Raw genomic sequence first — 16,362 nt, forward strand, 5'->3', positions numbered from 1 at the left:
AATTTTTGCTAGTAAGGCTGCCATACTTATGAATTTTTACATGAAGATACTAATTATAAAAAAAAATTATTTTTAAACTTTTTTTTTTTATACCCAAAATCAATTAAATAAACCAACGAATTTTATTTCAATTTTTTTCCAAATTATGTGGCAACTCTGAACAAAAAATTAGTTTAGTTAATACATAAATATTTACTTTTTTTTAAACAATTCGTTTGTTAATTTTTAAATAATTCAAAATTCTCAGAGTTGCCATCCTGTTGATTTTTCATATTGCAAATATTCGAGAAGGGAAAAGGATACTCTAAAAAAATGTATATAAATAGAACATTAATATTTACGCCTTCTTAAAAATAATGCTCTTTCTAATATGTTTAATAATTTCAAAGAAGTTCAAATTATGTGGCAACTTTGTAGAAAAAGTTAGTATAGTCAACACACTCTTGAACTCTTTCGTACAAATAACTAATAATATAATTAATTTTAAAAGTTTCAGAGTTGCCATATTATTGATTTTTTATAAGAAAAAAGTATACATATGAATGCTAAGACAAATCGAATATTAAAGAAAAGACTTAATAATAATATAAATTATGTGGCAACACTGAGCAAAAAAACTGTATTTGATTTTTAATTAGTATTTATATTTTCTTAAAAATAATGATTTTTCAAATATTTTTAAGAAAATAAAATCTTCAGCGTTGCCGTATTGTTAACTTTTCCTTTACATATTTTGGTAAATATAATTAAATATTCCAAACTAAAACGAACATTTTCGAAATTCAAATTATGTGGCAACTCTGTACAAAAAAATAATTTCATTAATACCCTCTTTTCATTTTTTCTGCAAATACCTTCCATTCCAATATTTTAAATAATTTAAAACCTTATTATTCAATATCACACACAAATATTCTAAATTAAATATTTATAACTACCAAGAATATCAACATTGAGCTCAAAGGCTTATGCTGACTGGGTAGCCATAGCTTTGTATATATTTCGACATTGCCATAAGTTGATTACTGAATTTTCAGACATCTGCCATTAATCACACGATATTTTATCGCTTCGGTGGGATATTAATCGCTTTTGTTATATCAACTGCAACTAAAGGGGATTCACAAGGCATAATCTTAAACTATAACGATGCATAAACCACCACTTGATATGTTGATAAAATTATGACACTGCTGACAGATGCAGTGTAATCTTTAAACATGCTCATCAAGAGATAAAGAGTGCAATAAAATGTGAAAGTTTCACTGGACATAATGATTTAACATAGTATATGGTATTATACAAATATTATTAGAAAAATATTTCTATTATAAATACTTAAAAACATTGCAAAGGTAAAATACACAGAGGTTAGCACTTCATTGTTCCCACTTCATTTCTCTCGTACATACTTTTCGGCTTGCCGCAACGGCAAGACAAATCACAGCTCAGATTTTCAATCCGCATAAATTTGTGCGCCTACAAATTGGGCAATTACCGTGATATTCAAATTTATTCGCTTGGAAAATTACACTTTGTCGCTGTCATCCGTCGTCGGCGTCGTCGTCGTTTATGAGGGCCAAAGACAAATTCACAAATCAAGCAGATAATGAGAAGCGAAATAAAACAAAACAAATTGTCTATAAATAAGTATCAAGTGCTCGAAAAAGAGTATGTACCATAAATTTCGCAGTCAAATAGACACTTCTTTATTTATAATATATGTCTATCGATGATTGGAAATGTATATTTGATTCGTGTGAATCTCAATCAAGGCTTGATTGTACAACATTTGCAGGAGCAATAAAAAAACGTGCATATATTTAGGCGTATTTACCTAAATGTGCATGCCCTGTGGTAAATTGTCTCTAATGTATGCGCGTATTAAGTGTGCAAAGGCAGAGTAATGGGTTTTGTACAGAAATTCATAGAAATAAAATGACATGAAATGGGGAAGGTGAAATTCGTAGAGAAAATTGGCAACAGCGTAATGTCATTTTTTCAGAAATATATATGTACATATATACCATTTATAGATGAATTGAATATTAAAGATTTTTTACACACTCTATAAATAGCTAACAATGCTGAACGTCAATTCTGTTTGGTACTTTACATTAATCATTCTAGACCAGAAGGCGAAAGTGAAATTCATAGAAAAAATTGGCAACAGTGTAATGTTATTTTTTCAGAAATATTTGAATTCAATAATAAAGAAATTTTACACGCACTATAAGTAGGAAACAATGCTGAATGTTATTTTTGGTACTTTGTATTATATCTTCTAGGTACTAAACATATTTTCTATAGAACATTTTATAAAGTCACTATGTGAATCATTTTTTTTATATAGTATGTACCTCAAATTGGAAAGTTTTGTCATTATATGTTTCCATGCGCTTCAAAAGCGAGAACTTTATGTTCTCGAAAGCAGAAGAGCAACATTAATCCTCCTCCACCGCAAGATATCACATGGAACCTGTCAAATATCAAAAATGTATTTTTAAGTCCAACATATAGTATAGTCTTCATAGACTTCCATGAACATTTTGAAATGTAAACTCGTGCCATGGCAGTCAATGCTAAGAGTATGCTTGCTGTGAAAATATTTCCTCTTTCTCGTTCTACTACATTTTAGCAATTATTTTCATATTATTCTCATTACATCGCATTCATATCCCTAAAGGGCAAGCAACAACTCGCCAAGCTGCGGGCCAGTTAGCAATCCAAACACTTTTCCGCTAAGTCACGTTGCTATTGCTTTCACCAAAGCCTACGGCAACTTAACTAAAGTGTCTGATTTAATCAGGAAGTAAATTACCAGTCAAATACCATGACGAGGCAGTGGAACTGAAATAAAGCGTTGCCAAACAAAGATTTCAACAGAGAACTTGGCAAATAACATAAATGTGCTGAAGTTGGGCGACCAAGCCCACTAAACTTAAATCAATGGGCGGTAAGTAAGAAGAAGAGTGAGTAAAAGCAGAAGGCAGACCTGTCATTACGTGCCTAGTACATGTAGAATATATTGGCATACAAATATGGAAGAGGCGGGCCATGCACGACAATCATGCAAGCAGCAACTGCTGTCAATCAAAGTTGGCACAATACGGTAAGCCAACAATTTCGGCTGACAGCAAAATAGCAAACGGCAAACGTCTGTTAACGCAGAGGCTTGAGCGAGCAGCGCCTTGAGCTTCGATGAGCTGATGATCCTTTAGGGGAAAATCAAATGCGATAGCCGTGAATGTATGCAAGTGAATTGAGTAAATCGAACCCAATGAAACAAAGGCAAGACGTATTCAGAACAAGAGAAAATGAAACTAATATAAGAGGTTCTTTAGAAGAAGGTAATTCCATACCAAATTTCATTAATATATCTCGCCAACTGAAATAGTTTTTCATACTAGGACTTTATTCTCATTTTACAGTTTGTATGGCATATAGGAAATAGTAATCCGAGGTTGGTATTCCCGGCAAATGATCAGCTTCTTGCTGAGAAAAGGTCGTATGAAAATTTTCAGATCTCTATCTCAAACCTGGTGGGCCAGTGTGCCTATATACAGACTGACGTACAGACGAATTTGGCGAAATCGGTTTAGTTCGTCAAGGTCATCATTTATGCATATTTTTATAGAGTCACTAACGTTTCATTCGTGGTTGACTGAATAAACGGACGAGGTAGGTAGGGTCCCCCTTCAGGTTCGAACTGCTTCATATGTTTTTCCTGCACTGGGTAATGACAGACTAGCCGGTCGTGCCACCATTAAAAGGAGTGTCAGCAAAAATCAATTAATCGCACGGAAGGAAGCAAAAGAAAGCAGTGCAAAGAGAAATGCCTAAAAGAAGGCCACGAACCGTTAAAGTAATGGCTGTTGGTGACTGGCAGCAGCTTGCCAATGCCAAGGGTTCATTGAGTTATCCGTTAACGGTGCACATATGCAAACGAATACATTCATATACATACATATGTGAACATATTGAAGCATATGTGTATGTATGGGAGGAATTTTTTGTTTATGTGTGTAGGCGATTTTATTTGCTGCAAAAATGTGTCTAAATAAACGAGCAGCACTTGCCACCAGCGGTGCTCTGCCAGCGCCGGAAAAGCTGCAACTTTTCTGCCACACTTGTGGCCGCAAACGGATCTCGTGATGATGTTTGTTGTTGAACAGCGGCAATAAATTTGATGTCATCAATTTATTAGTTAGCAAAAAAGTGAAGGGAGCTGGCTGCGGAAGGAAGTGGTGAAAGGCTGATTTCGAAGTAAAAAGTACATACATAGTTGTTAGAGGAGAGTTGGGAAGGAATTAATGGACTAGTTAAACGGTGAATTCGATATTTTGTTGCAAGTATCATAAATTATGTTGGTGTAGGATTTGCTGATTTGATTTGAGGAGGGCTGGTTTTGGATAACAAAATAGTAAAAAGAAGGAATGTTAGGCCGGCTTTGATTTGTACAAGTACATGAGGGCGAAAATGGTTAGGGATAGGATAGATACATATATGTATAATGTTTTCGACAAAAAACTGGGTTGGTGATGATTAAGATCCGCTTACAATATTCTCACAATTATATTATGGAGCCTTCTCTCGATACATGACCTCATTCATTATCAGCAAAAGTTTATACTGGAAATTCTATCATAACACAAAAATAACTAAATACAACCTGACATGAATACTCAATTTTCGAGCAACTTCCCAGAAATGTCATCTGCGACGCCACTTGAGGTCATGTAACAGCTCATATGCATTTACAGTTCGAAGAATAGCAACTTTGACAACTTAAGTAATTTGCTATCAGCTTAGCTCCCGCCACTCCGCCGCCGCTTATACAAGTATATGTGACAGTACACAAATACAACGCTGTGACAGCGGTGAGCATGTGAGTCCTGTTATTTGCGCTTGCCATGTAAGCACATGAAACTGCAAGACAAACAAACACTCGGCCCGAGTTCTTAGCAGTTTCAGCAAGCCAGTAGTCGGGTGAAGGCATTTCTCAGTTGAGCAACAAACATAAATGGAGAAAACTGCTAACTACAACTAGTGTCAGGAGACTTTGCTAGGATGAAAGAAAACAGCAGAGCAACCAATATGGCTAGCAGTGCCTGTGAAAGGCTCGTAAACCTTCTCACGTTTCGGCTCAAAGGCGTACACATGCAGCTTCCAAGTATCGCCAACCAAACACACACATACATAACAGAAGCACAGAAGCTAGTTGGTGGCTTGCTTGCCGGCTGAGTTGGATTTAACGCCTCAATGGCCAGCACTAACATGTGCTTCTGCTCGACTACGCCACGAGAGTGTATAGCAATTTTGTAAAGGTGCTTAGATACACATACACATAAGGTACTTTCATATATACATATATTTATATTTTGTCAAACGCATGCATCAATAAAACTCCAATTAACATGTACAAAAGTAACCCCAGCTGACCTGAGGTAAATTTCGATTGCCAACCTTTAGAAACGCACTTCAGCTAAATTAATGATATTTTTTATGATTTGTTCGAGACTTCAGGGAATAAATTTAAGATTGTTGGAGAAAGCAGGGACAATGATTACAAGTTCATAAAAACAATATTTTTTATAAAAACTTTATTGGTGCTATACACTATAGCAAACCGATCTAAATAATTTCTTCGGAGGTTGCACCAAATCCTTAAGCAATAAAAAGTATTAAGATATTTCATCAAACGAAAAAGTTTTCCATACCAACACTTTATTCCAATCGTTCACTTAGTATCTTAGCTGTATGCTATCGTGATCCGATATCAGCTGTTCCGTCGAAGGAGCATGATATAAGACAGCGCGTGAGTGGAACGACTGAATTTTTTGGTCATACTCAACATATGACATATTGAAAATTATTTTTGCTTCACCTAGTCCAATTTTTCGGAGAGGCAACGACTGGCTACAGGAGAATTTACATATAGAACCTTCGGGCATTGCTCGATAGGGATAATGATCCAATAATATAATCGTTGACTACATGAACCCACTTTTCAATTGGTATGATATATTGAAACACAATTGGCAAGAGTGGTATGCGGGTGTCATGCGATAACGTGACGAAAAAGAAGCAAAAAATAGAAAAAAGGGTTAAAATCCTTGGAATGATCTATCGGGATGCAAAACTAAAAAAAAATCATGTGCAAAGCGGTGAATCCAAAATGTACTAGCTCACACTTGATAGAAGAGACTGCACGAACATGATTGGTATACTCACAGCCTGGTCGCGGCACTCTCTGAAGAAGATGAATTTAGGAAATGCCAAGGGTAAGGCATCATGAAAGGAATGGAGCATGTCTTGTGTACTTGTTTCGCACAACAAGGCAAGGATTTAAAGCTTTGGCGACCACATGGTATGAGACACTGGTAGAAGTTTGGATAGTGACACCGCAGAACCTATTGGAATTCGCGTTAAGCGCTGGCATTCTAAAGAATGACCACTTCTCATGAATAACGGCCCAAAAATGGTCTATGAGTGATTCACGAGCATGGTAGAGACTTACCTAACCTAATCTAGTCCGAGTTTGGTTACAATTCAGATACATATAATATTATGTAGGGAAACTATTTTTACAAAACAAGTTGACCAATAGGTGGCGCAATCATTTGCAAAATTTATATTTACGGTCTTATATTGTGGTAATCCCAAATTTTCAGAATTTAAAGAGGCGAAATTCATAATTTATTGAAATTGAAATTAAGTTGATCGAAAAACTTGTAAAATAAGTGAATGAAAAAGAATCAATTTAGCTAAAGAGTTTACAGCATGTTAGGAAAACAACGGAAGTAAGAGTTAAGGGGGGTTATATACGTTTGAGAAAAAGGATTTTTTTAATAAATTTTTAAATATTTTGAAAGTATGGAAACATAGCTGTATTCACCTATTGTAATAGCAAATATGTTTTGGCTCTAATATTTTAAATAATTTTAATCAGAAAAATCTTCCTCACCACGAACACTTGTCTTTGGAAGTCTTTGAGCATGTGCAGATTGAACAATGAATAGTGACGGTATAATTATATAAATTACAATCCAAAAAACTCGACTGATTCCCTTATTTTTGGGTTTTAATACATTTTTTTAGATTTAATAGCAATAAAAAATTCCACAAGCGAATTAAATATAAAAAGGATCATCTGAAACCAAAGTTATAAAAATAAACCATAAATACTCAAATATTTGAATCAAAGAAAAAATATAATTATTGACGAATAATAAAATTTCTCAAATTACCTACATATATGTAAAGATATATAATAACTCACAAATTCATACTCTAGTACATTAGTCATTATTAAAGTGTGGCCATTATCACCCATCTTTCACTTAACTAAATGACACACTACAGCGACGCGCCAAAACACCTGCCACACTATGGTCTGCGCCAAAAATAAGCCACAATAACAAGCCTTATCGATTTTTTGGCTAATCGATATAAGTGTCATCAGCATGAAATATGAGTTGGAGACCTTAACAAATTTTGTTGAAAGTATATAACGACATATATGTATGTATATGTATAAACTATATTAAATATTATAGATAGAAGGAATGGCATGCCTATTTTTAGTGTGAAATTTATGGCAGAACTAACACGCCCACAACCATTCGAGCGACAAACCAAACTTTAGTTGTATAAATATATACTTGTATACTTACATACATATGTATATCAGAGTTGATTTTCTAGCGAAGCGAAACTTATTTGATCCAACCGGCAGACAGTGGCCAGCCATATTGATTATGTATATTTGCGCATTAAAATACGAAATTATTCGTACAAATACACACTTACATTTGCTTAAGCATAAATGGATTTATGTATGTATGTTTCTAGATGAGTGACTAAGTCTATTGACATTTGGTTTTACAAATCTATGCATATATTAGTGGCAGGATTTAAGGCTTATGGTGATTGATATTCCGGCTGAGTAGATTTATGTTTATTTAACTGGTATTCTTCTTTTTATGGATTAGTATATTTGCACCAATAAATCATTATATAATATTTTTATACTCTTGGAACACGTTGCTACAGAGTATAATAGCTTTGTTCACCTAACTTCTGTACGTATCACCCAAACCTAAACGAGATAGATATACATACTACATACAATGATCAGGATGACGAGAGGAGTTGAAATCCAAGTTACTGTCTTTCTGTCCGTCCGTCAGTTCCCTGCCCGTCCGTGCAAGTTAGAACTTGAGTAAAAATTGAGATATCGTCAAGAAATTTGGTACACACGTTCCTTGGAAAAAAAAGTAAAGCGAGGTTTGTATACTGGGGTAATGGGACCACTACCACGTCCACAAAACGCCATTAAACGAAAACATATAAAAGGCCATAACTAAGAATTTAAATAAAATATCGAACTCTTATTTGGTACAGTGAATCGCAGTGACGAGGGGTATTTGTGAGCTACATGTTTTGAAAAAGTGGGAGTAGCCCCAATCAATAACAAAATACGACAGAGAAATAAAGTTTTACACTCGAGATGGTATGAGAGAGCTATATGTATCTCAGAACCTGACCAACCTATTTCTAGTAAAATTGGTACATGACATTTATTTCATATTCTTAACTAAAATAGCAAAAATTAGCGAAATCAGACCACCACCTCACCTCCTTCTTATATAGCTCAATTTTAAAGTACATTTGAGCTACGAAGAAGATACAGCAGATTAATTTGTGGATATGTCCCCAAATATTTCTATTAAAACGGGCGTGGCAGAGACTGCTTTTAGCTGTAGTTTCATATTCTCATCATATTTCATATCTTATTTTCGGCGCAGTTCGTAGAGAGACCCTATCGGATCATATCCATACACAGTCTTCATGTCATGTCAGTCTGAAGGCTTTTTCATCCTTCCAAGAAACAGCTTGATGATCAACAATAATTCGAAGTAGGTCAGGTTATATTTGACAGCTGATCCAAAGATCGCACTGGGACTAACATGTATATATGTGTCTGAGGCCATAAAAATTTATCTGCTGTAATTCGAACTTATATGTCAACAAAACGTCTTCTAGCCAACAAAAATTTGTTCAAGCTTTTCATTTCTATTCCAACCAGTTCGGTGAGACATCTGAAAGTGTAAGCTCTCAAGTGTACGAATATAAGCTTTGAACTCGCAAACTCGGTATAATCAAGAAGGAAGTACTACTCCTTTGTCTTCTTCCATACAGCTCCTGGAGCTGGCTTTGGGTAAGATTCTCAACTTTAAGGCATGGCTGCCGAAAGGGCAATGAACGGTTAGACTCAACTACGGAGAAACTCGACTTACTGAGGACGAAGAGCGCTTTAGATCGCTTATGATGAATCTTGGGCCATATGAATTTTGCGACAGCTCATGAACCGATGGTAGCCCAGCGCTGACCAAGTTACCGAAAAGCACCGCTTACCAGTAATAGAAAACACGCGGGGAGGGGAGCACCGACCCATTCCAATTCTGCTGTCTATGTCGAAATAAAAGACATCACAAATTATTTAGAAACTCTAATTTCAAAATGAGTAAAAATCGGACCATAACTTTCCCAAACACAATTTAGAATTATAAGCTTCAACCAAATTACTGTATTCATCTTTTCTAAAAAGAGTTTAAGCGAAGGTTATTCTACGTTAGATTTTACTATATATAACCTAAATAGGATGTTTCTCTCTGGAATGATTTTAAACATAAATTTGTTTTTCTCTATAAGAAACATCGAAACGGAAACATTTTAGCAGAAAATGTCAAAACTATTGTTGTTTGAGGCTGACTAGATTTGTCATCCCGAGAAGAAGATAGTTTTTTGACAATTAGTAAACCTTTTTCAAATAGGTCGATTAGCTTAGGCAATTAGGGTCTTAACTGGCTTAATTTGTACCTAAATAGACTTAATTTAGCTTGATTAGTGATTAGCAGCTGCCTAAAAAACGGTTTTTGGTCAATACAATCGAGTTGTGGCTACAAAAAAAGACAAAGTTTTCTAAAAAATAAAACAAAAATTCAAAATTTAAGCAGAGAGAATGGCAAACATTTCCAAGATAATTGGTTTTAAGGGGTTATATCCACTTGTGATTTTCGAAAATCGATCTTTTTTCATATACAAGAATATTCTCTGAAAATTTCAAATCTATCCGACAATTAGTTTCGGAGATATGAGCGTATTACTAAGAACGTTTCGTAAATCGTTCCCGAAACTTTAAACGCGTTAATTTCAAAACCGTGTTTTCAGAGTCGGTGATGAAAATTTCTCCGAAACCGCTAAACCGATCGGTTTGAAATTTTTACACGACTTACTCAGATATATTTTTCAGGTAATGATCGAAGGAATAAGGTTTTGGACAATAAATTCGATTTTTTAAGGCACTTTGAAGTGAAAAATTTTCATGAAAAACTGAATTTTTCTTTTCAACAGCCGCCATTTTGTCAAAAATCAGAATTTTGACTAGATCTTCGATCATTACCTGTACTTATTTATCACAAAACTAAATATTTTTTGTTTTTGGTTTTCAGATAATTTTGACGAGAGATATCTTACTCACCGCCAAGCACTTTTTTTGGACGTCTCTCCTCAGATCATCTACAGGAGCTAGGGGATCCAATATTTTTTACATAAACCACTGATTGTTAAAGTACGTTAAATTCTGTTTAAGTACATTTTTTCCATTAATGTATAAAGTAAAATGCCTCTTTGGAAAAAATTCACAAAAAAGAACGAAATTTTTCTGTCTCGCAAGTGGATATAACCCCTTAAATAATCGGAACGAGAGACTAAGCCATGTAAAAAAATAATTCCTCCATTTTTTCAAAGTTAGCATCGAAGTTTTAAATAAAGGGTGATTTTTTTGAGGTTAGGATTTTCATGCATTAGTATTTGACAGATCACGTGGGATTTCAGACATGGTGTCAAAGAGAAAGATGCTCAGTATGCTTTGACATTTCATCATGAATAGACTTACTAACGAGCAACGCTTGCAAATCATTGAATTTTATTACCAAAATCAGTGTTCGGTTCGAAATGTGTTTCGCGACAAATTTTGTTCAGCGATGAGGCTCATTTCTGGTTGAATGGCTACGTAAATAAGCAAAATTGCCGCATTTGGGGTGAAGAGCAACCAGAAGCCGTTCAAGAACTGCCCATGCATCCCGAAAAATGCACTGTTTGGTGTGGTTTGTACGCTGGTGGAATCATTGGACCGTATTTTTTCAAAGATGCTGTTGGACGCAACGTTACGGTGAATGGCGATCGCTATCGTTCGATGCTAACAAACTTTTTGTTGCCAAAAATGGAAGAACTGAACTTGGTTGACATGTGGTTTCAACAAGATGGCGCTACATGCCACACAGCTCGCGATTCTATGGCCATTTTGAGGGAAAACTTCGGACAACAATTCATCTCAAGAAATGGACCCGTAAGTTGGCCACCAAGATCATGCGATTTAACGCCTTTAGACTATTTTTTGTGGGGCTACGTCAAGTCTGAAGTCTACAGAAATAAGCCAGCAACTATTCCAGCTTTGGAAGACAACATTTCCGAAGAAATTCGGGCTATTCCGGCCGAAATGCTCGAAAAAGTTGCCCAAAATTGGACTTTCCGAATGGACCACCTAAGACGCAGCCGCGGTCAACATTTAAATGAAATTATCTTCAAAAAGTAAATGTCATGAACCAATCTAACGTTTCAAATAAAGAACCGATGAGATTTTGCAAATTTTATGCGTTTTTTTTTTAAAAAAAGTTATCAAGCTCTTAAAAAATCACCCTATATTTGTGTTCGTTTTTCGAATTTAATTTCGAAAAAATGAGAAATTGCTTTTAAATTAAGTTAAGCCCGATGAAACATTTATTTCTGAGGTAATTCTTCCTCTCATATATTGCAAGTTCCACATAAAATTATTGTCAAATTAATAATAATTGAGTAATTAGCTAATGGCCCGACTATTAAGAACAATTAGTAAAATTACCAAAATTATTTTAATTGTTCCATTAGTGTCTTTCTTCATGAAACACACGGATTAAGTACAACTAAATTACAACAATTTTCTTTCCTTTTTTCAGAAAATTTTCCGTCTTCTGCAACTTATTACTGCTACAAATTAACCAACAACTATAATTACTTAAATCAAAATAAGCACAAAAACAACACAATACAAACAACTTAAACGAAAAATCAAAGTAATTGAAATCAAAAATCAAAAAAAAAAAGTGAAAGCACACCAAAATTTGCAAAACCACAAAGTAAACCAGCGACACCACAAATAAACAGCAAACAACAACAAAAACGACGAAAAACCCATTACATTGTAACCGAAAATAAACACAGCGCGGCGCAAACCAACAAACAAACAAAGAAACGCACAGGCGAAAATCAAAGAAGCAGCGAAACAGACGTGCGACGTGGTGAGGAACCATTGCAAATCACAAATCACAAAGGCGAGGCGAGCAAATCCAAAGTGCAGTGAAAATTCAGCCTCAAAATGGTCGACGACTTTTCACCGATGCGCATGCAGAAGAAGACGCGCAGCGCCTCAATTTGCGCAACGAGCGGCGGCAGCATCGAAACGGCCATACATAATATGCCGCCGTACGGCGCGGCGTCGGGCAGTGCCACACCCGAGAGCGGCGGCACGCCCGGCTATCGGCGTCGACGACCGGCCACACGGTCGCAAAGTGCGCGCATCACGACCGGCGCCAAATCGGTAAGTTGGCGAAAATGCCGCTCATGCATACACTATATAACGGTTATATGCACTCATATATATTATATATTGTGTATTTATATATTTTTCTGTGATATTTGATTTTTTCCCTTCGTTACAAATTCGAAAAGATTGCGCCCCAAGAAATTCGTTTACCCGCAATCGTTTCGCATTGCAATCGCTTTCTTTTTGTTTTTCGGTCGTTTATTTTAATGCGTTTGCATTGCACTTACGTTGCCACATGCCGCAACTGTCACAGATTTTGCATTTGGCTCTTGTTCAGTGACTCTGAATATACATAGGAGTTCATAAAAGGCAAATTTCGTTGAAAGTTCGTTGTGATTTTCAAGAAGAAATGCTTTTCTCAATTGTTGTTGCTTTTTACATATAACATATGTTTGTTTTTGTGATTGTATGTGAATGCCACATATGCCTTAGGTGCATTGTACGGAAGTTGAGTGATATATTTTGATGCTCCCATCAGGTTTTTAGACTTTGGAATGCAAGACCCATTTTTTTGGAAATGTTTATTTAATCAGCATTATTGAGGCTACGTCACACATGGTTTTTTATCAATCCAATATGTTACCACTTCGAAGGTAATTTCGACTGTAACTCCCAATGACATGCGTGATGTATATTCTCAAGACCTGAATCGAAGCAGCATTATCCGTTTAGACTTTACATTTTATATATCCTCACAGGAAAAACACTAACGGTTTGATTTCACTCGATCTTGGTGGTCAACCCACCGACCCAAAACGTGAAACGTGTTCTCTCCATAAATCAATTGATTAATGCGATCTGTGGAAAGTGGCGCCGTCTCGTTAAATAGCAATGGCTTTCTACTTAGCCAGAAGTATAAAGTGAATAACGCTCGTACCAATCTCTAGGTATATTTCTGGCGAGTCATTTTCAACTGGTATGACTTGACGTCTTTTGGTCCAATTTCTGACAGTACAGAATCCGGATTAAGAGTCCGTAGACGAGCAGGTCATACTAGATGATTGCCTGTCAATCTCACAGAACACATAGCGAATCTTACTAGCTTAGTGACCATTTAAACCGGCTAACCTCAATTAGACCACGAGCGTTTTCACATGGCGTTATTGTTAGCAACCTAGTTTTCAAGATCAGTAATTATTTGAGCTTCGAGCTGCAGAGCTGAATAGAAAAGGTACAATCTGCTACAAGAGTGTAAAACTGCTGACATATGTCGAAGACATCGATATCATTGGCCACAACAATCGCGCCGTTAGTTTTGCTTTCTCCAGAATTAATAGGAAACGATGCAAAGGCGTCTAGTGGTGAACGAGGGCAAGACAAAATATCTGCTGTTATCAAATAAACAGTCGTCGCACACGCGACATGGCTCCCACGTCACTATTGGCAGTCATAACTTCGAAGTCATAGATAATTTCTGCTCTCGTGGAACCAGCATTAACACCAAAAACAACGTCAGCCTCGAAATGCAACACAGAATAACTCTTGCCAACAGGTGATACTACTTTGGGTAGACAATTGAGAAAAAGGTCCTCCTAGTTCAGCGAATTAGGTCAAATCGTCCGAATGGATGAAAACACTCCAGTTCTGAGAGAGTTCCACGCAATACCCGCCGGGGCAAGCAGAGAAAGGGGAAGACATCCACTTCGTTGAAAAGACCACATGGAGAAGGACCTGGCTTCGCTTGGAATCTCCAATTGCCGCCATGTTGCGAAAAGAAGAAACGACTGGCTATAATCGCGTAAGCGGTGTCTACGCCTATAAGAAAGGATTGGTCAAAATTATAAGAACTTGGTTGGAATTTCCACATAAGAGACTGAAGATACACTAAATACTCAAAGGCCATTCCATCCCATTATTTCTCCTACTATCTATATTTAAGTGTCTATTTAAATGGTTAGCTATCACACGTGAGATATGCCAAAGAAATTTGCATTTAAAAACTCCCAATGGCAAATGCAAAAAACCACCAACAACGCCAAAAAGGAGAGACGACTTTCTGCTTTTGCTTGAAACCATTGGCGGAAAACAATTTCCCTTTATAGCAGTGACACCACAAGCGCTGGCAAAAACATCAAACCAAACGGAAATACGAGAACGGAACACTGGCACAACACCACGGGAAATAGGAAATTGCAGTGAACACACTAACACTCACAACAACAACTCATATCGGTCGATGGTGACTTTCGGCTAAAATACCAAAATGGGAACTATCAAACGCGCATAAATATTTACATGAATGCATTTGTATATACATATAACTGTATATAGTATATATACGAGTATATATGTATTGAGGCATGTCAACCACGAAAATTCAAATATTTTTGTTTTTGTGTGTTGAAAGTGAATTTCAATTACAATTTGATTTTGCGTAACAATTGCAAAGGATGATTGTAAACAAATATTTTCGTTAAATTGGCAAATATTTGTGCTGAAAATTATGAAATGCAGATTGAGGAAAAGAGAATGAAATATTTTTTGTTACAAATTAAGGAATATTTTTGGAATGTTCTTTGCTGTTCGTTTTCATATTATGGATAAAAGAGTGAAACAAGCGTTTGTGAAATCGTTTGATTATGGATATTATTCGTATATCAGATATCAATCGAGATTCTGATATTGTAACTAGTATTTGATTTTGTGAAAATTAAAAAAAAAAACATTAAGAATTTTATTTCGGAAATCCAAAAAATTAACAACTGAACAGTAGTACTGAAAATTCAGGAGTCCCACAAATCTGGTTGTTTATGACGAATTCCTTCACGTAGAACGGCTAGGCAGTATTTCTTATTGAGCATCTTTCACTAAATACTTTATGCCACCAAAATGCTTGTGTTCGCAATAAGATAGACTCCCCAAAACACAAGCGATATATTTTCAAAGATTTTTCACAATTAAATTTTCGAAAACTATTTAAATTTATTTTCCGAACAATTTTCCGAAAAAATTAATAAAAATATTATAAGAAAAACAATTTGGAAATTTTTCCAAAACATTTTCCAAAATTAAATTTTCTAGAAAAATTCACAAAAGTATAGGCATATAAAAAAAATTTGGAAAATTTAGAATTTTTTTTGGAAAATGTTTTCAAAACAGTTTTCAAAATTAAATTTTCTAGAAAAATTCATAAATATATTACAATTTAATTCGAAATTTTTTTGAAATATGTATATTAGTTTTGAAAATTTTTTATTTTTAGAAAATGTTTTCAAAACAGTTTTCAAAATTAAATTGTTTAGAAAAATTCATAAATATATTAAAATTTAATTCGAAATTTTTTTGAAATATATTAGTTTTGAAAAAAATTTCGAAATTTTTGGTAATAATCGCCAGGGAAAGTTTTCGTCTCTATGAAGTATCAGCTGCTAAAAAAACTGATTCAGATATGGATATCAAACTTCACACGAGTATAAAATAACTTGAGCGTGTAGTTTCATATGAATCAGTCCGAGTCAAATTTAGATTTTTTTTCGACATATTTTTTAAATAAATTATTTTTGAAAAAAATTTTGAAAGTTTTCTAAAAAATTTTTCGAAAAAAATATTATAGGTAAGTATGTATAAAAAAGTTTTGGGAAACTTTTCAAAACATTTATTTCCTGAAAAATTTATAAAATTATTATAGGTAAGCATATAAAAAAAGATTTAAA

The 16,362-nt window shown here is 35.0% G+C and overlaps 1 protein-coding gene across 3 annotated transcripts in view; it reads left to right on the forward strand.

The window, feature by feature from the left end:
- LOC105234256 (GTP-binding protein RAD) overlaps positions 1–16,362 on the forward strand; it is a 140,066-nt gene that overhangs the window by 39,758 nt on the left and 83,946 nt on the right. For all 3 annotated transcript variants that reach the window (XM_049453816.1, XM_049453817.1, XM_049453818.1), the window contains one exon: positions 12,063–12,703. In XM_049453816.1, coding sequence (XP_049309773.1) covers positions 12,482–12,703 — 222 coding nt within the window. In that variant the 5' untranslated portion in view covers positions 12,063–12,481. The remainder of the gene's footprint in view (positions 1–12,062; positions 12,704–16,362) is intronic.

The sequence above is a fragment of the Bactrocera dorsalis genome, chromosome 3, assembly GCF_023373825.1.
Source record: "Bactrocera dorsalis isolate Fly_Bdor chromosome 3, ASM2337382v1, whole genome shotgun sequence".
NCBI classification, from domain to species: domain Eukaryota; kingdom Metazoa; phylum Arthropoda; class Insecta; order Diptera; family Tephritidae; genus Bactrocera; species Bactrocera dorsalis.